This window comes from Aotus nancymaae, unplaced genomic scaffold, assembly GCF_030222135.1.
Source record: "Aotus nancymaae isolate 86718 unplaced genomic scaffold, 86718_ANA_hifiasm-v0.15.2.pri h1tg000040l, whole genome shotgun sequence".
In the NCBI taxonomy this organism is placed as follows: domain Eukaryota; kingdom Metazoa; phylum Chordata; class Mammalia; order Primates; family Aotidae; genus Aotus; species Aotus nancymaae.
In genome coordinates this window covers 100,390,547-100,417,984 of record NW_026988454.1, presented here as the reverse complement: position 1 = coordinate 100,417,984, position 27,438 = coordinate 100,390,547, and the positions used below count along the sequence as shown (strand labels likewise).

Below are 27,438 nucleotides of genomic sequence, written 5' to 3'. Positions count from 1 at the left end.
GGCCATGGATGAATCTGGAAAGGATCATTCTCAGCAAACTGACACAAGAACAGAAAACCAAACACCACATGTTCTCACTCATACATGGGTGTTGAACAATGAGAACACATGGACACAAGGAGGGGAATATCACACACTGGGGTCTGTTGGGTGTGGGGGGCTAGGGGAGGAATAGTGGGGGGTAGGGAGTTTGGGGAGGGATAGCATTGAGAGAAATGCCTGATGTAGGTGACAGGGGGCATTGTGTACCCCTGGCCTATGTGTACCTATGCAGCAATCCTGTAAGTTCTGCACATGTACCCCAGAACTTGAAGTATAATAAAAATAAATAAATAAGTAAAAAAGAATAGTATTTCAAATTTGAGTTAATCAATGTTGCAAAATCTGTATATATGGAAAAAATTATTTGGGATCGAAAAGTGAAGTGCTAATATTTTGGCTATGAGAGGTAAATCTGCATATGATCATAAAGGGTATTAGCCTTGTGGAAAAGAACTTCTGCTACCAACTCAGGGAACTATTCAAAAAATTTTAAATAAAGTACAACACTATAGATGTTGGACTTTAAAAAATCTATCTGTATGTAGTATTGTAATATTATTGCTGAGGTCTAGGCTAAAAAGCAAGAATATCATTTGTAGAAGCAATCTAGAGAAACTTTTATGTGGCACAAACTTATCAGGGCCAGGGGAGGTATAGCGGGGGTGGGAAGGTTGGGGAGGGATAACATTGGGAGAAATGCCTTCATGGGTGATGGGGGAATGGAGGCAGCACACCACTATGGCACGTGTGTACCTATGTAAAAATCCTGCAAGATCTGCACATGTACCCCAGAACTTAAAGTAAAGTAAAATTAAATTAAATTAAATTAATAAAATAAAATAAAATAAAAATAGGTGTTCATGCCTTTTGCTGGCTTTTTAATGGGGTTATTTGATTTTTTTCTTGCTGAGGTGTTGAGTTTCTCATAGATTCTGGATACTAGACTTTTGATGGATGTATTCCTTGCAAATGTTTTCTCCTATTATGTAGGTTGGCTGTTTACTCTGTTGACTTAAAATTATACTACAAGTTTACAATAACCAAAACAGCATGGTATTGGTATAAAAATAGGCATATAGATCAATGGAACAGAATAGAGAATCCAGAAATAAAGCCACATACCTACAACAAATTGATGTTTGACGAAGTCAACAAAAATATACAGTGAAAAGAACATCCTATTCAATAAATCATGCTGGGAAAAATAAAGAATTATATGCAGAAAAATAAAACTATGCCCCTATCTCTTACCACATTCAAAAATTAACTCAAGTTAGATTAAAAACTTAAATGTAAGACCTGTTATTATAAAAATCCTAGGAGAAACCCCTCTACATGTTGGCCTAGGCAAAGAATTAATTACTAAGTTCTCAAAAGGAAATGCAACACAAACAAAAATAGAAAAAATGGAATGTAATTAAACTAAAAGGTTTCTGCACAGCAAGTTTCCTGGTTTTAAATGTCATGTCTATGGTACTGGCTTCCAGAATTGTATATTTAGACCTAATAGTTCCTCTAAAATGGAAACATACTTGAATACCTACCTCAATATCTCTACTTGGTGCTATTAGATGTCTTGTCCAACATGTTCAAAACTGACATCTTGTTTTCCACTCCTGCCAACTATGCCTTTCTTTCTACAGATTTTTCCATTTTGGAAATAGTATTAGAAACCTGTTTAGGCTTATTTTCCAACCTTTCAATTGAGCAAACAACCTTAGAGTTACCCTTGACTTATTTCTGTTAACTCCTATCTAATCCTTCAGCAACAGATTGAATTATTCTTAGAACTATATTCTGGATCTGATCCTTAATCACCCTAATCACAAGTTATCTTGATGATCTTAAGTAAGGCAGTGTCAGTCACCACCAACTCTAGGCTACATAGTCATAGTAGCTTTCTAGCTGGTCTCCCTTCCCTTGGGAGCATACAACAACACTCTATTCCATGAAATTAAGTCAGAGTGATCATTTAAAGCAATATCTGTGGACTAGAATGTTAGTTTATTATGAAAAGAGGTTTTTGTCTTTTTAATTTTTTTTTGTCCTTTTTATGGCTATAGAAGAGTTTTACTTAGAGTAGAAAAGTTTCTGAAAAAGTAAGTACTCAATAAATATTTATTAAATTAATAAATAAATAGTCATTTCATGTCACAGCCCAAGTCAAAACCTTTCACTTCAATCAGTAACATCCAAAATATTATTATAAACCAATTATATGGTGAATTAAATAAGTTAGAAAATATTCTATAAGTAGCATAGGAAAATAATTTAGAAATACAGAATGGATAAAACACATTCTTCTTGAGTATCTTACAGTGGAAAAGATTTTTATGATAAATCAAAATCATTTTTATGAAGTAGTCAGCAATCTTACAAATACTTGATTTTCTTCTAGTAGGTAATAATTGAGTGAGCAATAAAACTACTAGTATGGCAAAAGATTAACCATTTAAAATAAATGAGCAATATAACTCAGTGGTTTGTAAAGAGTTTCAGTATCTTTACTTGGAAACTTTTCAGAAGTAAATAACATAATCCCAACTCAGACTAATCCAATGCAAGGAATTATTAGCTCATATTGTTAAATTAAGTATAGATAGTTCCTTCTTCATAGAGAATTTGATCATTGTTCTGGCTCTCTGCTCTCTTTTTAATCCTTTCAGTTCTATATCTGTTTCAGTTTTGTCTCCTTGCTGGACTTCATGGTTGCAAGAACACAGTTTCTTAGTGTCACTGTAGAGTGTGACTGTTTCATTTCCCTTTAAAACCACTAGTAGGAGATTCAGTGTTAAGTGCAGACTTTCTTTCAAATGGTTAATGTATCAACATGCAAAAGTGTTGAATATACCTTGAAAAAAATTTATCTTCTAGGACCAAACAAGCAAGTAAGGGGTGAAAAAAATTCTTTCACTTTTATAGATGGAGAGCAGTAATGCTAGAGAAGAGTGAGATAAATTCTCTAGGAATTCCTAGTCTTTGAATGGCTAAACTAACACCCAAATACTGGTAAGGTATCCTTTTTAAAATATTTGTGGCCTAGCATGGTGACTCACACCTGTAATCCCAGCACTTTGGGAGGCCGAGGTAGGTGAATCACAAGATCAAAGTTCAAGACCAGCCTGGCCAACATGGTGAAACCCCATCTCTACTCAAAATACAAAAACTAGCCAGGCACAGTGGCACACACCGGTAGTCCCAGCTACTTAGGAGGCTGAGGCAGGAGAATCGCTTGAACCTGGGGGCGGAGGTTGCAGCGAGCAAAGATCCTGCCACTGCACTCCAGTCTAGGTGACAAAGTGAGACTCCATCTCACATAAATTGTTTCATTTATAGCAATTACTGTAGCTCACAAACTCCATTTTATTTTCAAATTATTATCCGAAGTATTCCCCAAAACAAACAAACCATTATTAAATAATTTAAGAGTCACCAAAGTTGTATTCTACCTGTCAGATATCTCTAAGATGTCAATTATTCCTTTTCCTTTCCTATCAGACTCTACTCGTGTCTTACCTGCTCCCAGCATTGCCACTTTTGATACTTTTCAAATCTTACTGCTCATAATAATAACATTTTTATGCCAACTTCCCATATACACCTAAAGCTTTCAGTCTTCTAGGTGGTAAGGAATTTGCAGATTTGTATATTAAGAGAAAATTACTTTCTTTCTAACTGTATTGATGTACATTACTGGGTACCAAGTAAAAATTCCCATAACCAGCATTTCACTGTCTTTCTCAAGGAGATAATTTTACTTCGGTTTCTCTCTCATCTACCCATAGAAATTTAGATCTATACCATATGTTCACGCAGGGAAACTGATATCATAATCACTCTATTCTCCTTTCCACATTTGATTCCTTTTCACCTTAACACGTTTTTATCCAAAATTCAGAAGAATAAAACTTCGGTATAAAAGAGTAGTGAAACTAGGTAGAAGGTATAAGACAATTCCTGCGTTGATGCTGTTTAAGCTCAAGCTTGACTAAGTTCTCAAAGTGTAGTGTCTCCGTATTAGGAGCACCAATATCTCTTATGACTTGGTTAGAAATGTACATTTGCAATCCTCACTACAGACCTATTGAATTAAAAACACTAGAGACAATGAGCAATCATTTGTACTTTAGCTCTTCAAGAAGTTCTAATTTCAAAGTGTTAGAGTCATTGATATAGGAAAACATACTCTATAAGTTAGTAACACAGAGATAAATCCTTAACATAAAAGCATTTAAGTCGTCATTTTTATTTTTATTATTATATTCACTGATATTCCCTGTCTCCTATTAGAACAGAAAAATAGATTTCAAGATTAATTTCCTGTCATTGCTTCAACTTCATACTTAATATTGATTATACCTCCATTATATCATCTGAGTCAGAGTTTGCATTTTTTTTTAATCAGTGGTAAGTTTGAGGAGGATATTTATCTATTTTTTTAAGTTGATCACTTTTCTAAGTACATTCACAAATATACTAGCACATTAAGGCACAGAAATAGAATTGTAAATTAAAAAGTAAATATTTTTAAAGGGATAGCATTTAGGCTTATTGAAGAATTAATACATGATTGAAGGTATGCATAAATTTAACTAAATGAATTAGAGATTTCAATATCTTGATATAATGATGAAGTTTCTATTCACTTCTTTTGAAAAAGTCACATTTCAAAAGGTTAATTTAAAAAAAAACCTTAAATTTGAACTCCTTTGAAATAGATTATCATACAGTGTGATGTATCCACATCTAAGAAACATTCTAAGTTTCCTTTCAGTGTGTTTCAAGGCTATTCTGTACCCCGCATTTTAATTTTCTGCTTTTATGAATACTCTAAAATTTTGAGGCTACTTACTGCTTTTCAATAATGCCCAACAGAATTTACTTTAACCAGCCAGATAAAAGTCAAGCAAGTGTGAAGAGTACAAATTGTATTTCTTAATGGTGTGAGAAAATGTCTATAAAGCTATTTAAAATTGACCAAATTATATGCCCAGATATTTGGGTCACTTCTGCCATTTATAAGTGAGTAATTTGTGGGAAATTATTACTTAAAGAAAGAACGATTATCTAAAAGTCTGCCTAAAGACCCTAACTAATATCTATCTGCTGAGGTCTGTGAATTACAGGAAGAAATAGTTATGCTATTCTTTTAAAATACTTTAACATTATACATGTATAATAGAAATAATACTAAGGAAACATATGTCTCTCTTTTCTTTCTAGACCTTCTAATATTATTTGATTATATTAAAACATCTATTATGAAACAAAATACTCATTTTGTAACTGTACACCCAAATTATATTTGTGAATTTCTCAAACATCTATTTTAAATTAATACCACACAGTGAACCCAAAACATGCAAAAAAAATCTACTTTAACTTAAAATGGAATATTACATACCATTAAGCAAATGTCAAGGTTAAAACCAGAACATCATTATATTTTTATTCACCTGATTTAAAAATCTATCTATCTTATATTAAAAATAAACAGAAAATTAATTATACCTGCAATGATACTCTTTCTCATATTTCTTACATATAGTGGTATTCTTCAAAGGGAATGACTCATATGACGTTTGAATGCTCTTACAAAGCATGTCTGTAAATATTGGTGAACAGATGCACATAACATCCTAGAAAAGATTAAAAACATATTTTTACAAAGGATTTTGGATATTTCAAAGACAATGAACGGGTTCTTACCTAGAGAGGGGTGAAAATTATTTTCATGTACCTGGAGTAGAAATTCTCTGTCAGCAATTTGGCAGAGTCTATTTTCCAAACTGTCACAACACCGCGTCCATCTCACACACTAATGCTGCTATGTGAAGTCAAAGCTCCTCCACTAAGAATCAGGGACTATATTCCCTTCCTCTTGAATGTAAGCAAGATTGTGATCAAAGAGACAATGATGCTTCAAAAGGCCATAAAGATTCTGCCTAATTATCTTAGGCTGCTTGCTTTTTGAACCCAGCCACCATACTCTCAGGAAGCGCAGGCCACATAGAGAAATCATGTTCGGGATTGTGGCAGATAGGCCCAGCTGAGGGCCCAGCTAACAGGCAACATTAAGATGAAGTCCAACTCTAGACACTTTCTAATAACAACCTCAGAGGGACTCTAAACAACGTCCTAGCTGAGACAAGTCAGCTCACAGAAGCATAAGATATAATAAGAAAATAATTATTTTAAGCTGCCAATTTCCAGGTGCTTAAGCACAGGAAATAGATTATTGGAAAATGGAATAAGTCCATGCATCTATGGGCAGGTAAAAACAAAATGAAATTAAATTTGATGGGCAGGTTAATTTCACCTGCATTTGAAATACACCTTAGTCATCATATTTCTTTCTCTTTTTGTCCTCCTTTTTTCCTCTCTTTTTTCTTTATTATCATTATCATCACCATCATTATCATTATCATGATTTTCATTATCATATTTATCTGAACAAAATTTATTAAGTGATTCCAAGGTGAAAAGTCCATATACTCAAAATTGATAATTTTGTTTTTCTTTGCTCATGGAATCCAATCAAATTTATTTAATTTAACCCAAAACTAATGTTGAAAGAGATATATAGCTTGCCCAAGGTCATACGTAGTAGTGGTACAAATGATAAAATGTACCATCTTCTAACTCATGTATCTACAAAATCATTTTTCAAATATAATAATAAATAATAGAGAAATAAGCAAAATGGAATTAAAGTACTTCTATGAATTAACAGTTAAGCATATATCCATTAAAGGTTGCTTCTTATATCAAGATTCATTTAACTAGTAACGTTATAGAATGTGTTTAATTGTTTATTATTGTCAAGTTTAAAATCAAAATACTTTAAATGATAATATTAATAGTTATTGATAGATTATTATATTAGTTTTCTATTTATATAACAACTTTTTAATTTATATAGCAAATTATTGCAAACTTAGTAGCTTATAGGAACAAAAATTCATTATCTTAGAGTTCCTGAGGTCATAAGTCTGAAAAGTTTCAGAAGGTTAAAACCAAGATGTCTGCTGTTTCCCTTCTGTAGGCTCTATTCTTCTAGAGGCTGCATTCATTTTTTCATTTATGGCCCCTTCTTCCATCTTTAAAACCAGCCTCATAGCATCATCAAATCCCCCTTTAACTCTGATCCTTCCATCTCTCTTTTCTTTTTTAAAGAACTCTTGTGATTACACTGTATCCACCCAAATAATCAAGGATAACAGCAACTGATTAGCAGCCTTTATTTCATTTGCAATCTTAATTTCCTACTGCTAGGTAACATAACATAGGCACATATTCTCAGGATTAGGGCATGGACATGTTTATTTATTTTATTTTTATTTTATTTTTTGGTGGAGGATGAGGGGCATAGTCTGCCTACTACAGTAATAGCTTTCTGATTTTTAGATGAAACATGTATTATTGCTCTTTGCCCTTGTATATCCCAATATTAGGATCTAATGTATTGTACATTGGTACCAAATCTTTGAATTTGTTACCATTTTAGAATTGTAGAAGAAATTGTAGAAGAAATTTCAGGTGGAGTAAAAAATGTTATTCTACAAGCTTTTATCTGTATATTATGTTCTATATAATTTAATTCTTCTCAACAAAAGTTCAGCAACTTTTTAAATAAAATGGACAGTTCTCCAGGGAAAAAATTTCAGCGTGTTAGTAACAAAAAGTTTAGGAGGCTGGAAAAATAAACTCTTAAAGTTCTTTAAAGAGTTAATAACAAATATGAATCTAAAATGAAAAGATAGTAATTCATCAAAACAGCTAACAAATTATTGCCTACTCTTATTTATTTAAATGTCAAGTGGAAAAGTTAAACAATATTAAATAACTAAAAGATAAAATTAAAGCAATAGGTAAAAATGAAGAGAGTACAAATTTATATTATTTTAAAAGGGAGAATAATGATGGAAGAGCAAATTTTTTTACATAAATAGGAAAAATTAAAATAAGTCAATATTTCTTACTTTTTTTCTGAGTTTAAAAATTAAACTATCTTAATAAGAACTTTGATTATTTATTCTGTTTACAATAGCAAAGACTTGAAACCAACCCAAATGCCCATCAATGACAGACTGGACAAAGAAAATGTGGCACATATACACCATGGAATACTATATAGACATAAAAAAGAATGAGATCATGTCCTTTGCAGGGACATGGATGAAGCTGGAAACCATCATTCTCAGCAAACTGACACAAGAACAGAAAACCAAACACCGCATGTTCTCATGTATAAGTGAGTGTTGAACACTGAGATCACATGGACACAGGGAGGGGAACATCACACATTGGGGTCTGTTGAGGGTGAGGGGCTAGGGGAAGGATAGCAGGGGGTGGGGAAATTAGGGAGAATAACATTTGGAGAAATAGTTAATGCAGGTGACAGGGGGATGGAGACAGCAAACTATCTTGGCATGTGTAAAATACCTATGTTACAATCCTGCAAGATCTGTACATGTACCCCAGAACTTAAAGTATAAGAAAAAAAAATAAACTATCTTAATAAGAACTTTATTTATTCTTTTCAAATTGCTTGCTAATAGTAAAAAAAACTGAAAACTACTCATTTGTATGTTAGATTGAAACTTACATTTGATACTTTGATGCAGTCAGTGCCATTCTGACATGGTATTAATAAACACTCATTGACATCAGTTTCATCATTTTGACTGGGAGATCCTTTTGGGCATTCACAAGTGTAAGCAGAGCTGCTATTTGGGCAAATTCCTCTTTTCCAACAAAGCAGAGAAAAACAAGGTTTTGTTGACACCTCACAAAATGGACCTTAAAAAAATCATACACAAGAAAGAAAAAAGAAGAAAAGGAAGGAAGGAAAGACAAAATGAACATACATATGTAGTAAAACTCATTCCAGAAAATTTCTCTAGAGTTTATGAAATTTTTTTCTTTAACAAATTTATTGCAGTGTAAGTTATATATTATAAAATTCATTCACTACAATTCTACAATTCAGTAACTTTTGCAAATGTAGGGAGCTATTCAAGCATCATCACAATCCAGTTTTAGCACAATTCCATTACCCAAAGAACAGCTCTTTTGTAGTCAGTCTTTGTTCCCAAGTCCAGTTCCAGGCATTTCATTAGAAAGGTGTCATGGAGTATGCAGTCTTTTGTGATTGACTTCTTTTGCATAGCAACGTTTTTAAAGAATTTTCATGTTGCATCATGTATCAGTACTTGGTAAAGAGTAATTCACAATATATATAACATTTTGTTAATTCATTCGTCCTTTGGTGGACATCTGTTTTCACTTTTGGTTCTCATGAATCATGAATTCATATACAATTATTTGAGGGGATATACATTTTTATATTTCTTGAACAGATTCCCAGGAGTAGAAATGCTGGGTTTTATGGAAAATTCATGTTTAACATTTTAGGAAACTGCTAAACTGTTTTCCAAAGTAGCTGTGCCATGTTAATTTTCCCACCAGCAATGTGTCAGATTTCTGTTTCTCCACATTCTCGACAACATTTGATATGGCCTGTCTTCTTTATAATAGTCATTCTAGTGAATGTATAAATGGTATCTCACCGTGGATTCAATTTTCATTCCCTAATAACTATTTTGAGCACCTTCTTATATGTGTATTAATCATTTATGTATCTTCTCAAACGAAATGCCTATTTAAATATATTAACTATTTTCAAATTGTGTTATTAGCTTTTTCATGATTGAGAGCATTCTTTTAGTGGGTTACGGGTATATAATGAATAAAAGTCCTTTATAATATATGTGACTTGAAAATATTTTCTCCTTGCCTAGCCTTCCCATTTTCTCACTTGTTGACATTTGGATAGCAAAAGTTTTTATTTCATAAACTCCAATTTATCAACTTTTCCTTTATTTAAGTTCATTTTGTCATTTTTATATCATATATTTTGGTGTCATATAATTGGTGTCTAATAATTCCTTGCCTAACCCAAGATCATGAAGACATTTTAATATAATTTATTAGATGTTTTATAATTTTAGCTCTTACATTTAGATTCCTAATTCATTTGAGTTTTTTTTAATATGGTGTAGGATAATGATTTAACTTTTATATGTTTCACATACACGTATACAAATATTATGACACTTTTTTAAGACTCTCCTTTCCTCATTTGCTTAATTTTGTAATGACTGTTAAACTCACCTATGATAAATATGAAAGTTGATTTCTGGCTGTCAATTATTTTTTCCTGATTTATATGCGTTTTTATGTGCAATAACCCACTAAAAAGACAAACACATAATGCATATAGCTAAATGGTAGGTTTTGAAATTGGGTAGTCATTCAACCTTTCCTTCTTTTTTTCCAAAAATTATTTTGCTACTCTATGGATTTTTTGTAGTTTCATATAAATTTTTCTATGAGCTCAACAATTTCTACACAAAAGACTGCTGGAATATTATTAGGCATTTCATTGAATCAATAGATCAAATTGGGAAAAATTTACATCCTAGCAAGACTGAATTCCAATCAATGAATATACAATAGATCGCCATTTCTTTGGCTATTCTTGCATTTCTCTGAGCATTGCTGTTTAGCTTTAAGTTAAGGTTTTGCATTTATTTGTTAAATTAATATCTAAGCATTTTGTTGGTCTTGTAACTAGAATTGCTTTCTTAAATTTATTTTTGAAATACTGTTTTTAATATATAGACATGCAAATGACTTGTGTATTTTAACTTGTAGTCTGAAAACTTTATAAACCCAGTTACTAGTGCTAGTAGTTATTTTGAGGATTCCTTAGGGTTTTTTACATATTAGATCATGTCATTTGTGAATAAAGACAGTTTTACTGCTTTCCTTTCAATTAATGTGTCCTTATGTGTGTTTGTGTGTGTGTTTAGCAAACAGTCTGGAACCTTCTATGTTCCAATGTTAAATAGAAATGGTGAAAGTAGATATTGTCTTGTTTCCAATACTTCAGGGAAAAGCTTTAGTATGATGTTCCCTGGACATTTGTCATAGATGCTTTTTATCAGGCTGAGGGATTGTTTTTCTCTTTCTAATTTGTTGAGAGTTTTTATAGTGAATGGGTGTTAGATTTTGTGATATGCTTTTCCTGCAACTATCGAGATGATTATATAGGCATTGTCCTTTATTATATTAATATGGTATATTACATTAATTGATTTTCAGATATTAAACTTATCTTGAATTCCTGGGAAAAACTGTACTTCATCAGAACAGAAAAAAATATTTTTATGTGTTATTGGATTCAATTTGTTTATATTTTGGTGGAGATATTTTATCTTTATTCACAAGTGATATTGATAGTTTTCTTGTGGCAGCTTTGCCTTTGGTTTTGATATGAGGGTAATAATAGTGGCCTGATAACATGACTTCAGAAGTGTTCCTTTCTCTTCTTTTTTTCCATTTCTCTTTTTAAAAGAGATTAGTGCCAGTTGGTGAAGATTGGTACTAATGTCTTAAGTATTTGGCAGATCTATATGGACTTTGTATTTCTTCTTGAGGTACTGTTGGTAATTTATATATATTTAGGAATTTATTTCATCTAAGTGGTCACATTTGTTGGCCTAATTTTGTTCACAATATCTCTTAATAACCTTTTAAATTTTGAGTGGTCATTAATGAGTCCCCACTTTCAATGCAGGTTTTATTTACTTGTGTCTTTCCTTGTATTTTTGCCTTGTTCATTCTGACTAAAGATTTGTCCATTTTGTTTTTCTCAAAAATCAATTTTTTGTTTCATTGATTTTCTCTAAGAAGTTTTAATGATTTCTGTGCAAACTATTCTCTTTTGTTTGTATGCTTTGCATTTAATGTGTGTTTTTTTTCCCATTTGTTTAAGGGTGAAGCTAAAAATATTGATTTGAGAGTTCTTTTTCTGGTGTAGAAACTTAGAAACATAAACTCCCCTCTAAGCACTGTTTTAGCTATATTTCATAATTTTTCATATGGTCCCACAGTAATTTTTTCCTCTTTATTCTCAGGTTATTTCAGAAATTTGTTGTTTATAATAATTTCCAGATATGTGGAGATTTCCACAAACAATTCTGTTGTTGATTTCTAATTTAGTTTTGTAAGGGTTGAGGAATGTATATGATGATTTGTATTCCTTTATATTTATTAAGACGAATTTTCTTGTCACGCCTATTTGTTTATACACTGTCTATCAACAGCAGAGTTCTACAGTGAGGTCTGGGACTTGAAGAAATGTGAAAGCAAGCGCCTCCTTTAACTTTACTTCCTAGGCAAGTCACTAGCCTCCCTCTAGTCTCTGCTCTACTAAGATCATGTGAATGGAGTTAAGAAACTAGGAATATTAAGGTTCAAGCCTGAGGGAACCACTGCAGCTTTTACAGAATTGGGATCAGCAGATGTTTCACTTCACAGTTAAAAAACACTTGCCAATCTGTTCAGCACGCTGTCATTAGGCACACCATAGGGGCATTACAATGTTACTGCAGTAGTAGGCTGACAGGTCTTGCCATTCCTGCGAATTCTTAGATTTTGATAGCATAATTTACTCTTTTATTCCTCTTACCTTGAGAAAGGCTTTGGACAATTGAAAAAACTGTTAGAAAAAAGCTGAAAAGGGAGCTGACTCCCAGCTAAAAATGATATACTTGGACTTCAAAAATTAAGGTATTTATATTTAAAGTTTATAAACATTTTCATCCAATCTCTATATAGTACAAGACTTATTAGTAAACAACATATTTATTGGAAAAATGTCTTATATCAAACTCATTTATTACTATGTGAACAGAAGCATCAAGAAATAATTATCTACAAAATATTAAGTTACGTAGTGACAACTTACTAGCCAGGAAACATTGCTTAGATAATATAATATTAATTTATTTACATTTTGGATTGTGTGTCAGTTTCTAAAAGAGAAAGGCATAAAGGTAGTATAAAATGTTCAGCAACCACACCATTGACACTATTATTTGAAAACAACTCAACCTTTAATTTGTGGATATTTATTAATATATAAGTATTTATTTTGATCAAAGAGCAAATATATATTTCTCCACGTTATGATATATTAACATAATGCTTTCCCTTAAAATAATCAAATATTGATATTTAATTAGATATTTAATGGTACTTAATTAGACATAAATATTACTTAAAATTATAGTGAAAATTGTTTGAATGATATTACCTTATAAGTAAGTAATTCTTGGCATTTCTATAGTACTTACATCCCTAAAGATTTGATAAAATTCTTAACAAACCTGAGATTTATAAAGGTCTATTATCACCCAGTTTTGTTTTAGTTGACACATTATAATGGTACATATTTATTGAGTATAATTTGACATTTTGAAACATATCCATACTGTATAATGATCTAATTGGGGTAGTTAGCATATCTACAACCTCGTGCCTTTATTATTTCTTTGTGGCAAGAGCATTCAAAATCACCTCTTCTAGCCATTTTATAATATATAGCACCTTACTTCTTAAGCATAGTCACTCTATTATGCAACAAAGCAGCAAAACATCTTCTTCTTATTTCATTGTAACTTTGTACCTGTTGACCAACTTCTACCCATTTTTTCTCCTCCCTCCCCTCCCCAGTCTCTAGTAACCACTGTTCTACTATCTATGATATTATTATCTATGTTCTACTTCTATGATATTAGCCTTTTTTAAAATTTCACTTATGAGTGAGATCATGCAGTATTTGTGTTTCTGTGTCTGGCCTATTTCAATTAACATAATGCACATCTCCAAAAGGAACTGAAGTCAGTGTACCAAAGAGATATTTGTACCCCTTGTTTATTGCAACACGATTTACAATATGCAAAAAATGGAATCAACCTAAGTGTTCAACAATGGACGAATGGATAAAGAAAATGTAAAATACATACACAATAGTATACTGTTCAGCCATATAAAAGAATGAAATCCTGCTATTTGTGACAAGGGTGTACATGGAGGATATGATGTTAAGTAAAATAAATGATTTTTATATTTTCATTTTCTTTTATTTAAAGGAAATTAATTTTTCTAGAGGTTAAGCAATTTGCCATGTCACACATCTTGTTAATTAATGGAAGGCTGACAATAAAGAATGTGCACACCACCTAATCCCATAATAATTCCATGGTCTTTTCACAGCAACACATGCCCAGATTAATTCCATACAAAAAAACTAGAAGACTCAAATACCATTTGATTGTTAGTACTAGACCAGTATTTCTATTTTCAGATAAAACATTATGCTGTTCAACATCATATGTTGAATATAAAAATATACAAAAACAAATACACTTTATTTGGCTTCTTCTACAAACAAACAAAATTCTCCCAATGTATACATATATCATGTGTATATATTTGTCATGGCAGTTTCCAAAGTAATCCACTGGGTAAAATAGTAAACAGTGAAATGTGTGATTTTTCACATTTTATTTTGAAATAGTAATAGATTCATAGAAAATTACGAAGATAATACCAGGAAGTCCTGGGTATGTTTACATCTTGCATAACTATAACACTATATCAAACTAGAAAATTGGCATTAGCATAATGTTTTGGTATAATTCTATGTCATTTCATCACATGCGTAGATTCAGGTAATCACCACTATAAAAATATGAACCATTCCATGATTACAAAGATCTCCCTCATGCTATCCCATTATAGTCCTACTTCTCTGCCCTCTACCATTTCCTAATCACTGACAACCATCAATTTTCTCCACCTCTATAGTTTAACTCTTTTAAGAATGTCCTTTAAATGAAACTATACAATATGTAACTTTTTGAAATTGTCTTTTTTCCCTCTTACTATAATGCCCTTGAGATACATTAAAGCTCTTGTGTGCACCAATGGATCCTTTTTTCCGATAATTGGTGAATAGTAGTTTCTGGTATGAATGTGCCACAGTTTGTTTAACCATATACTTATTGCAGGACGCTTTTGTTGTTTCCAGTTTTTCACTATTACAAATTGTTATGGACTGAATGTTTGTATCCTCCACATATTATGTTGAAACCTAAGTCTCAAAATAATAGATCTGGAGTGGGAATTTTGGGACATAATTAGATTACGACAGTGGAACTCTCATGTATAGGATTAGTACCCTTATAAGAATCAGATAGCTTGTTCTCCCTCTCTTAGCTCTTTACCATGTGAGGATACAACAAAAAGACAGCTATTTACAAACCAGGAAGGCTTTACCAGGAAACAGATCTTCTGGAACCTTGATCTCTATTGTGCAGTCTCCAGGACTGTGAGAAATAAATGTTTAAGCCATTTAATTTGTGTTAATTTGTTATAGTAGCCCAAAGTGACTAAGACACAAATAAAGCTACCAGGAATATTAATATAGAAGCTAGTGTGAAAGTAAATTTTTATTCTACCAGGATTTTCTGGGTCATATGGTTAGGGCATGTATAGTTTTTAAAGAAACTGTCAAATTGTTTTCCAGAGTGGCTGCACTAGTTTACACTTCCCACAGCAATGTATAAGAGATTTAGTTACTCCTCATACGCATCAGCATTTAGTATTATCTTTTTATTTTAGCTATTTTAATAGGTGTGTAGCAACATATTATTGTAGCCTCAATTTGCATTTATCTCATGGTCAGTGACACTGAACATCTTTTCATGCACTTATTTCCTATCCTTATAACTTCTTCAATGAATTTTCTCCTTGTATTTTTTGTCTATTATTTATCAAGATTTTTGGATTTTTGTACTACTGAGTTTTGAGATGCCTTTCTGTCATCTATATATGACTCCTTTGTCACACATGTGGTTTGCAAGTCTGTACTTTGTCTTTTAATCTTAACAGGTTATTTCTAGAAAAAATATTTTATTTTTATGAACTCTAATTTATTTATTTCTTTCATTTCTTTTATTAACTGTGCTTAGTGCCATATCTAAGAGCTCTTGCAGTGAGCCATTCTCATAAGTCTGACCACAAGATTTCAAAATAGGAAGAATTGCTTTTTCTGAGGTGAAAGTATTTTTTGTGCACATTTTAAACTGTGATTTCCTATGCCTTGGCTTTTTAATTTGCTTGATCCCATCACTTCTCAATTTCCCCAGAATTACTGAATAAAAAGTTTGATAATGGTCTCCATGTTATGCTGAATCATATTTGTTTATTTTAATAGGATATTTGATAAAAAGAAAATAATCATATATTCTTAGACACCAAATTAAGATATCAGACTTATTCAAAATATTCTTCATCACATCAATGAAGCAATTAAAGTAATACTTTAATTAATTTAGAATAATGTATCTATTGAATTGATTATGTGTCAAGAAATGCTCTACAAACTTGATTATAGCAATATACAAAATAGATTTTGACCTCATGAAGTCATGACTTTACAAGGAAATAGAACACATTTAAAATACGTATAATCGAATAAGTATATAGTATGTTTACTGGTAGTAAATGTCATGAAGATAAATAAACCAATAAAAGGATTTCTAAGAAAAAGAGTTCTGAAAAGAGGGGGCGCATTTTGTAGCATGGTCAAAGACCTCAAGCATGGAAGGAACACCTGAGATTTATAGAAATAAAGAAATGAGTCTTGTGGATACCTTGGTTAAGAATAATTTGAACACCAGCTTCCCTCATCTTGTTGTATTTGCATTTTTCAGCTCAGATAATGTTCTAAAACAACATATTATAAGAGGATTTATGTCTATAATTTGTTGCCTTCATTCAAATATAAACTCTACCTTGGCAGCTAATTCTATTTGTTTTGTTGGCTGATTTATCACAAGCAAATAAAACGCTGCTACCCCACAATAGATTCTCAATAAATACTTGTTGAACAAACAAGTAAATGAATAAACAAAGAGCATATCAACAGAGAAAATAGCAAATGTAAAGACTTGGAGTTGAGTACATGCTTGGGTATTCAAGAAGCAGATGAAAGCTAAGAGACTGAGTCAACAGGTGGATGGGTATGGAGATGAGCTCAGAGGAGGATGTAATAATCTATTTCAGGAATTCTGGCATTTACTGCTTTTAGATTCTATGGAAAAATTTTGGAGCATTTTGTTCTAAATAGTGGCATGATTTTACATTTTCAAAATATTTCTTTACAAGTAGCCTGTAAATGTCCAAGAAGAAAAGCAGAGAGACAAGATTTTAGACTATTGCAGTATTTAAGTAACGGAATTATGGAGATTGGATTAGGATGCTAGTGAAGGAGACAGTGAGAAAACCTCAAGCTCTAAATATATTTTGAAAGTAAAATTGGCTAGATTTGCTGATGGATTTAAAAGTGAAGGAAAGGGTAAAGGAAGACTTAATCTTTGTGTGTGTGTGTGTGTGTGTGTGTGTGTGTGTGTTTCATTTAATGTAAGTAATCAGAAAGAAAGGATTAGTCTTTTCTAAGATAGGAAATAAGAATTTGAGTGAAGAAATCAGAATCACTTTTAGATATATTGATATCAAGATACTTATTACACATCCAAGTGAGGTTGACTTTTAGGCAGTTAATTACAGTCATCTCAAGTTTTAGGGGTGAGGTCTGAACTGAAGATATACATTTGAGATTTGCTTGTATGTGGATAGTATTTAAAGCCAAGAGAGCAGGTATGATCCTCCAGGGAAAAAATCAAAAGAGAGATGACAGCTTTGATATTTAAATCTCATGTGCACTTCAATGTATAGAAAATATAAAGACGGGAAGGTGCCTAAAAAGTTGCTAGGAAAGAACAACCAATAAAGGGGGGACACAGGAGAAGCAAGAGTGTGATGTTTCAAAAACACAAAATATGTCAAATACCACTAATGGCTTAAAGATGAAGAATTAGATTGAATGAGTTAAAGATTGAATTTAGCTATGCAGATTTAATAAACATCAGTAGAACTGTTTCTATGGTATAGTGGAAGAGGAAATGAGAATAGTAAAAATGGAAAGAGGGAATATATTATTCCCCGCTGTTCAAAGGATGGTCTATGAACCAATAGAATCAAGATTTCACCTGGTATCTCATTAGAAATGCACTCCAGACCCACTGAAGAAGAATCTGATTTAACCAAGATTCCCAAATGATTCATATGTAAATAACAATTTGTGAAGCATTGGTCCAGATATCTCTTTTGAGTTTTATGAAGTACAGTGGTATGAAGTAGCAACTAAGGAAGTCTTACCGGTTGTCAGATCATGATTGTGAACAGATGGGATGATTGATGAGACAAAGAAAATTGATAATGAAGGCAAGAAAGGGGACATATTCTAGATTAATGTCTATAAATAGGGTAGAATGACACATGGAATCCTGCCCACAGGTAAGGGGATTAACATTAGGTAAGAGACATCAATATAACAGGAGAAAAGACAAAAATAGATGGGCAAAGAATCAAGGTAACTGGTGGCATCTAGGCAGAGCCTGGAGACCTCATCTTCTGTTTGTTTCTGCTGTTTACTAAAATATGAGGCAAGACAAAAATGACGTATAATGAAAGGGGCGAAAGTTTGAGTAAGGAAGATATATAAGAAATGGTTGCCTAGAATATTGAGAGAAATAATGTACATATTAGAAAAACCTCCCAAAATTTATGAGCAGTGTTTACGAACTCCTAGAAATTAGTGAATATATGAGACCAGGTAGCATGGTTCCATGTATGTTTTACTGCAAACAAGTTAATAAGTAAACATAAAGTTAACAGGTTTGTAATTTTGCAGGGGTTACAATGTGAGCAGAGAGGAGCAAGAAATTAAGAATGTGAAAAAGTGGTAGTAATGACAGACTATATAATTTGATTGTACAAGAAGGGAAAGACATCACAAGGACTCGGGAAAAATAATGAAAGTATGGTAAAGGCTCAACAAACCTTGTTGTTCAAGGGAATGAAAAACCAAAAGAATTTGGAATCCTAGAAAGAATAAATTTGAAAAATGAGACAGGGCTATATTCTTGGAGTAGAATGCTTAAAAGTTTATCTAAATTCAAAAAATATATACCGTGGGTTTGCTATAACAGTACAGTACCTTTTTCATAGTGATAGTAAGTGTGGCATAAATAAATAAGTAGCCATTTATTAAAAGATGTTCATGATAAAGATACAATTTTCTAAGTGTAAGTTATTATTTTTATATCAAAAGTCTCAATCTCACACACACATGTGTGCAAATATACATACATAACCCAAATAATTTGAAGTAAGATATTTAAGCAGCAATCCTATTAAAATTATCTAAGTAATTTTTATTTTAGTAGAAATCACAATGGGGCTTCTATAAAACAAACTAGCTCTGCCATCCTAACAAGGTGCATATATCTGTAAAGAAATCACAATGAATGAAAGATTATTTTAGACTGTTATATTTTATCACAATTTCAGTAAATTCTTTTGGTCAGTCCTCTAATGAAGTGTCAAAAATTTCTGAAGTAATTCTGTGTAAAATAATGCACTGCAGTTAGTTATTTTATTCACTCAAGTTCATTTTAATCTACTTTCCTGTAAGAATGAAGCTGTTATACTCAAAGAATAGGCAACAAAAAGACATCACCAAGTAGGATGATAATTTGCCTTTCATTCCTATGGGGAGAGAAAGAAATGGTTGCTAGGAGGTCTGTTCAAGGACTTGAAAAGTGTCAGAAACAGTAAATACAAGAAAACTGAAGAAAGACAGCTAACTTGTTTACCCATGTTTGATTACATTTTTAAGAGTTTGCCAAGACAAAGAATTGCTCCAAAATAAGAAAGAACATTTGATGGAAATAGTTAGTATCCATCTGAGGTAAAAGTAATTATATAAAAAGTTGCTATTTTAGCATTTCAGATAAACAAAAATTCTATTTTTAAGTTTTTATTGTAAATACACCTTAACAAATACCATTTAAGTAGTTATTCTCTTGTTGTTAATTCAGTTTTGGCCATGCATGATATGAAGTTTTAGCAGTTAAGAATCCTAACTTTGCTAAGTTTCTAATGTATGGCTATCAAAATTACCAGGATTATATTCTTGTACACAACTTACCGTAAGGAGATGAAAACCCAATATATCCTTTTATTGTATGGATTACCAATTTATTTTCTCTAAAGAAGCAGATGGTAATTATTTTGGGCTTTGTGGGCCACCCAGTCTCTTGAATTATTCAGCTCTACTACTGTAGCATGAAAGTATAGATTACACATAAATGCATAAGAATGATTGTTATATTGCTTTCATCTATACCTTTAATAAACCATACAGTGCTTTAAGCCCTCTATTTGTAATAATGCAGCAATTTTTATAAAGTAGATATTATTATTATGCCCATTAGAGGTGAGGTAACTGAGGCATAAGAAGGACAGTCTAGAAATATTCCATTTCTACATTATGCATCAGAAATTTTGAGGAATGGCTGCAAGAAGCCCAAAATGCAATACTGGATTCAAGAAAATTCCTAAAAACAGGTAAATCCTACATAGAACACCACCAACAAAAAGCACATGGGGAACAAATATGTATGGCCCCTAAAATAAATCCATTCACATCTCTTAATTTGAAGAAGCAGGAGACTGAAATAAAGAGGGGTCCCAGAAGTACTGGGTTATGATATGAGAATGGTGTGGTGGAACTCAAATCAGACTTTGAGATATAAGTTTTGGAAAAATATGCATATGTTACATATCCCAGTGTGCCATTTTAGGTTAGGCTACATGAGACTACGTTGTACATATCAGCCTAAGTTCCTATTTAATAAATTCAAATATCCCTAGTAGGGAAACTACATGTCCAATTAGAAAAGTAATTTTGAATACCAAAAACAAAATGATGTAAACAAAAAGTAATGCAGAGAAGACTTGTCAAATGGTATTTCTGGTTCTAGATCCTTGAGGAATTGCCATGCTGTCTTCTACAATGGTTGAACTAATTTACATTCCCACCAACAGTGTAAAAGCATTCCTATTATTCTATAGAGACACAGGCACACGTATGTTTATTTCAACACTGTTTACAATAGCAAAGACATGGAACCAATCCAAATGCCTATCAGTGATAGACTGGATAAAGCAAATTTGGTACATATATAACATGGAATACTATGAGCCATAAAAAAATGAGATTATGTCCTTTGCAGGGACATGGATGAAGCTGGAAGCCATCATCCTCAGCAAACTAACACAGGAACAGAAAACCAAACACTACATGTTCTCACTCATAAGTTGGAGTTGAACACTGAGAACACATGGACACAGAGAGGGGAACAACACACATGAGGGCCTGTTGGGGGCTGGGGGTCAGCGGAGGGAACTTACAAGATGGGTCAATAGGTGCAGCAAACCACCATGGCACAGACACACCTATGGAACAAACCTGCAAGTTCTGCACATGTATTCTATCTTTTTAGAAGAAATTAAAAAAAAAAAAGAAGATCTGTTATTAATACTAAAAGCATGGCCTCAAGCTCACAATTAGTGAACTCCAATTAGGTTGGACAGTGAAACTTATCTACATTTAACTTTATTTTCATGTTTCATCAAAGCCTTAAAGCTTCGATCAGGGGCTTGCCTAATCTCTGGCTGAAAGCACCTCAATAAACAATAACAGGCAAATTTAGTAATTTCTCCATGAGAATGAGAAAAAAGAGAAAATAAACCACACATATGAAGAGTAAATATTCAAAAGAAAAGTTAAAAAGTAAGAAAGTCATTTTTTTTCTGGACTAGAGCTACTACTGAAAGGTGAATAAAATATAAATTTATAACTTATGGATGTATAAACCCAAATATGCAGCTTTAATAACAAATAAAACAATCAGTCTTTAGTAGTTCTTATTTAAAAAGTGAGAGAACATATCTACCCATCATTAAGAATATTAAAATAGAAATTTTATAATTTGATTATTTAAAAGATTGAAAATATAAGGGAATAATTAACAATTCTGTGTAGTAACATCAAAATCTAAACATGTACAAAAATTCAGACAAATAAATTTATAATGGTTGAATATCCCAATAACATAAAATTTATCAAAAAAATCAAAGAATTAACCTCCAAAAACACGTTAAGCCTAAATTTTGATTCTTTAAAACCTGTGAAATGTGTACAGTTTTGTTCATTATGTTCTAGAACAGCTCCATCCAAGAGAAATGTGATATTTCACATGCAATTTTAAATTTTCTAGTCATCACATTTTAAAAATAAAGCAAGTAATGTCGATTTTTAATAACATTTAATGTACCTCAATATATCCAAAATAAAATTCTTATAACACATTATCAATATAAAACATTATTAACATTATATTTTAAATTTTATGTAGGCTAAGTTTTTGAAAACCAAAGTGGTAAAATGTGTACAGGCATATCTTAGAGCTATTGCAGGTAGGGTTTCGGATAACTACAACAAAGTACCACCCTGAAGCAAGTCACACAAATGTTATGGCTTCCCAATGCAATGAAAGTTATGTTTATGCTATACTATAATCTATTAAATGTGCAATAAATTTATATCTGAGGAAAACAATGTACATGCCTTAATTTGCAAATAAGTTATCGCCAGAAAATGCTAACATTCATGAATCTATCTCTGCTAGCTTCAAACTTGTTTTCTATACTTTCCTTACCTCTCTCAGCCTTTATAGATTGAAGAGAGCTTGAGTCTTTCTTTTGATTAGGTTTTGGCTTGCAGTCTTTAGCTGAGTTAACAAAGAAGGAGGCTGGCAGGACACAATTTTCATGATCACTGATGGATCAGGGAGGTGGTTGCTAAAGACTAGAGAAGCCATGACAATTTCTTAAAATAAGACAACAATGATGTTTTCCACATCAACTGACTCTTCATTTCATGTAAGATTTCTCTGCAGCATGCAATGCCATTTGAGAGCATTTTACCAACAGTAGAACTTGTATCAAAATTGAAGTTGGTCTTCTCAAACCACGCAGTTGGTTTTATCAACTGAGTTTATGTAATCTAAATATTTTGTTGTCACTTCAACAATGTTCACAGCATCCTCACCAGTAGATTATATACGAAGAAACCACTCTCTTTGCTCATCCATAAGAAGCAATCTTCATCCATTAAAGTTTTATCACGAAATGACAGCAATTCATTCACCTCTTTACACTCCGCTTTTCATTCTAGTGCTTTTGCTATTTCCACTACATTTGCAGTTACTTCTACTGATGTTTTAAACCACTCAAAGTCATCCATGAAGGCTGGAATGAACTACTTCCAAACTCCTGTTATTGCTGACATTTTGGCCCCCTCTTATTAGTCACAAATATTCTTAATGGTATCTAGAATGGTGAATTCTTTCCAGAAAGTTTTCAACCGATTTTGCCTAGATCCATCAGAGGAAACACTGTCTATGGCAACTAGAGCATAACAAAAAAATATTTCTTAAATAAAAAGACTTGAAAGTAAAAATACTCCTTTGTCAATGGGTTACAAGTCGGGTACTGTGCTTGCAGTCATGAAAACAACGTTTATCTCTTTGTTCATCTCCATCAGCTCTCTTGGGTGATCGGTTGCATTGTCACTGAGCAGTAATATCTTGAAAGAAATATATATTATTTTTCCTGAGCAGTAGGTCACAATAGTGGGCTTAAAATATTTACTAAACTACGCTGTAAACAGGTGTATGTTCATTCAGGTTTTGTTGATCCATTTCTAGAAGACAGGCAGAGTAAATTTAACATCTTTCTTTAGGACCCTAGGATTTTTGGAATGGAAAATGAATTACTGGCTTCAGCTAAAAGTCACCAGCTGCATTAACCCCTAGCAAGAGAAGCAGTCTGTTGTTTGAAAGTTTGAAGCCAGCATTGACTTTTTCTCCCTAGTTATGCAAAGTCCGAGGTGGCAACATCTTCCGATAATAGGCTGGTTTTTTGTTTGTTTGTTTTTCCACATTGATAATACATTGTTTGGTATACCCACCTTCATCAATGATCTTAGCTAGATCTTCTGGATAACTCACCACACTTTCTACATCAGGAATTCCTGCTTCACATTGCACTATTATGTTATGGAAGCAGCTTCTTTCCAGAAACTTCATGAATCTATCTCTGCTAGCTTCAGACTTTTTTTTTCTATACCTTCCTTACCTCTCTCAGCCTTAGTAGATTGAAGAGACCTAGAGTCTTGCTCTGGATTAGGTTTTGGCTTGAGGAAATGTTGTGACTGGTTTGATCTTCTATTCAGACCACTAAAACTTTCTTCATATCAACAACAAGGCTGTTTAGGTTTCTTAACATTCATGTATTTACTGTAGTAGGCACTCTTAATTTCCTTCAAGACTTGTTCCTTTGTATTCACAACTTAGCTAACTGTCTGGAACACGAGGCCTAGTTTCCGGGGTATCTGAGCTTTCCACATGACTTCCTCACTACCTTTATTTCTAGATTCTCATTTATATTGACAGATGTGTGACTTTCCCTTTCACTGAAACACTTAGAGGCCATTTTAGTGCTATTAATTGGTCTGATTTCAATATTGTTGTGTTTCAGGGAATATAGAGACATGAGAAGAATGGGAGAGAAAGCAGAATAGTCTGTCAGAAGCAATCAGAACACACAGGACATTTATGTATTAAGTTTGCCATATTATATGGATGCAGTTGGTGGTGCAGTTAATACTATTGTAATAACTATGGTTATTACAATAGTAACATCAAAGATCAGTGGTCACAGAGCCTGATGTAGATATAATAACGAAAATGTTAAAATACTGTGAGGATGACCAAAATGTGGCAGAGAGACAAAGTGAGCACATGGCATTAGAAAAAGTGGTGTTGATAGATTGCTTGACTCAAGGTTGCCACAATCTTTCAATTTGTAGATATTTGTAGAAATTGAATCACATTACAGCAAGGCACAAGAAAAAAATGTATGTCTGTATTTTATGCTTATAGCGTACTTAACTTTGAAATAGCTAAATTTCAAGTGCTCAATAGTCACATGGCTTATGATTCCATACTGAATAGCATATTTTTAGAGCATGGATAATAAATAAAGCTTCCAATCTAATCTCAGGAAGTCATTGTAACTTGATACAAATATCTTATAATGGACATTATTTAATTCTAATCTCATGACTGACTAAAGATGGAAGACTTAAGTGAAATATGAGCAATTACATTTTATTAGTATTGGCGTGTAGCAATCAATACAATCATATTGGATCCATTTTAAGACAGAAAATTTTAGAAAATCTGTGAATAAGTCATATTCATATTCAATAGGAAAGAAATTTAATAAGAAAAATAGACCATTTGCATATAAAAAAGCAAATGCCCAATAAATATGCAAAGCACTTAATATCATGAATAAACATATGATTAAATTTTTAAAATGCTGCTACTTAATTGCCAGAGTGGCTAAAATAAAAATGTGACCCATAGAGTGATGTGTTCTTGTGGAGTAAGAGGAAATATCATACACTTCTAACAGGAGGGCAAGTTGGAACAATCACTTTGGAAACAATGTGTTATTTAATAACATTTAAAACTACATAAATCATTACTAAAAAGTCTCTCTCTCTCTCTTTCTCTCTCTCTCTCTCTCTCTATATATATATATATATACACATACACACATACGTATATATGTATATTTATGTGTACATCCTAACAAAAGAACAAGAGACAAGTGCAAGAAAGCTTATGGTAGCATCATTCATAGTAACTCCAGACTGAAAATTACCAAAATTCTGTCTATCATCATTATAACAGATACTAATTTTGATATGTTCATTTAGTCAAAAAGCACATGACCACAGAAATAATTGCTAAAGCTAAACACAACATGAATCACACAAACATGCTATAAATATAAATAGTATAAACATAATAGAGAATGTACTACATAATCCCCATCCACATAAAAGATAAATGAAGGAAAACAAAATTCAAATTACAAAATTCAAATCAGTCTTTATTGTTGGGGCATATTTACTGAGAAGGGGGAGAAACAGATCTCAGAATGCTGGCAACATTTTATTTCTTGGTTTATGTCACATGTATGTAGGATTTTGCTTTGTGAGAATTTTGTATTCAAAAAATTAAATTCCATTTAAAAATGCACGTAATTAAACCATGCACAATATTAAAAGGCAAGTAATTGTTTAAAATATAGTGTATGTGAGAGGCAGATGTTCTTCAGTGCTTTTAGGTGTTTGCTTGTATCAGTGGGAATCAAATGTTAGCCAATGTCAGAATCACAGGGATGGCTTGTTTAAACAGATCCCGGGACTCTGCTTTCAAAGCTGATTCAGTGGGTCTACATTAGGTACCATAAATTAAGAATTTTTGTTGCCATGTTCCCAGGTGATTCTGATGCTGTTGATGCAGGATCACACATTATAAACCTCTGGCTTTTGCTATTCTCTTTGAAATGTGCTTCCCTCCATCCTCACAGTCACCTACCTAACTCACTTTTAATTTACCCTAGGTCCAGCTCCAGCACATAATTACGTTTCCTTCTCCTCCAAAATACTACTATTATCTTCAGGGAGCCCAATTCTATTCTTTCATAATATTTTCCTGAGAAATGTAGTTAAGATATTTTCTCTCTCTGTCTAGGCTTCTAATTTCCCCACTATAAGTGGCATTGTCTAGGGTTTACTCTATCCCCAAGAGTGTTTATTTAATTATATCTGTTTAATAAATAACTTCTATCCATTGACTTTTCAATTATCTGCAATTTTAAATTTCTCTTTTAGGTTCCTGTGTGTCTTGTCTTTAGTTTCCCTCTATCTCAAAGTCTAAATTTAGTCCCAGCTTTCTTGGGGCCACATTCCTTCCAGGTTTCTAAGGTATAATGAATTCAAGATGAAATTTGTGTCCTGCCAGCCTCCTTCTTTGTTAACTCAGCCGAAGACTGCCAGCATTTCTCTACATATTCGGAATTTTACTTGTCTCTTTCTTGGTAGAGTGCATTATCCTTCTTACTAAGTTGCCAGAAGATTAACAATCCATTACCTTCCTTTCATTATGTTCCCTAGCTATTTTATTTCTATTTTTTCTTTTTCTCCTCATAAAATCTTGCTCTTAAGACTTTTCTGATGGTCTGTGAATTACCTTATTATTTTCTTTAGTCTTACTCTCCACAAAAATACTCTTATAGAAAAATGAATATTTCTCCTATGTCCTTCATTCTGTGCCTTCAGAACTAACGCTTCCTTTGTTACCTCCTTTCTCTGTTCCTTTCTGGGCCAACGAAACCTATTTTTAATACACAGTATTAAATAAATGCATTCACCCTTCTGTGCTTGAAAATATATTACAATTTTTCCATGTTTAATAAAAGGCATCTGTTTTATATTACATCAAATTTATCTCGTTTTACCAAACAGTATACAAAATATATTTTTAGAAGAGAAGTTTTGAGGGTACATATCCTAAGTTTATAAATGCTTTGGTATTTTGCTGCTATCTCAGAAATATTTAAATATTCTAGTATCCAGAAGATGTGTCA

The 27,438-nt window shown here is 32.4% G+C and overlaps 1 protein-coding gene across 1 annotated transcript in view; it reads right to left on the bottom strand.

The window, feature by feature from the left end:
* EYS (eyes shut homolog) overlaps positions 1–27,438 on the bottom strand; it is a 2,025,572-nt gene that overhangs the window by 1,720,095 nt on the left and 278,039 nt on the right. Inside the window, 2 exon segments of the mRNA XM_021676159.2 lie at positions 5,554–5,681; positions 8,651–8,844. Of these exon segments, the coding sequence (XP_021531834.2) occupies positions 5,554–5,681; positions 8,651–8,844 (322 nt within the window).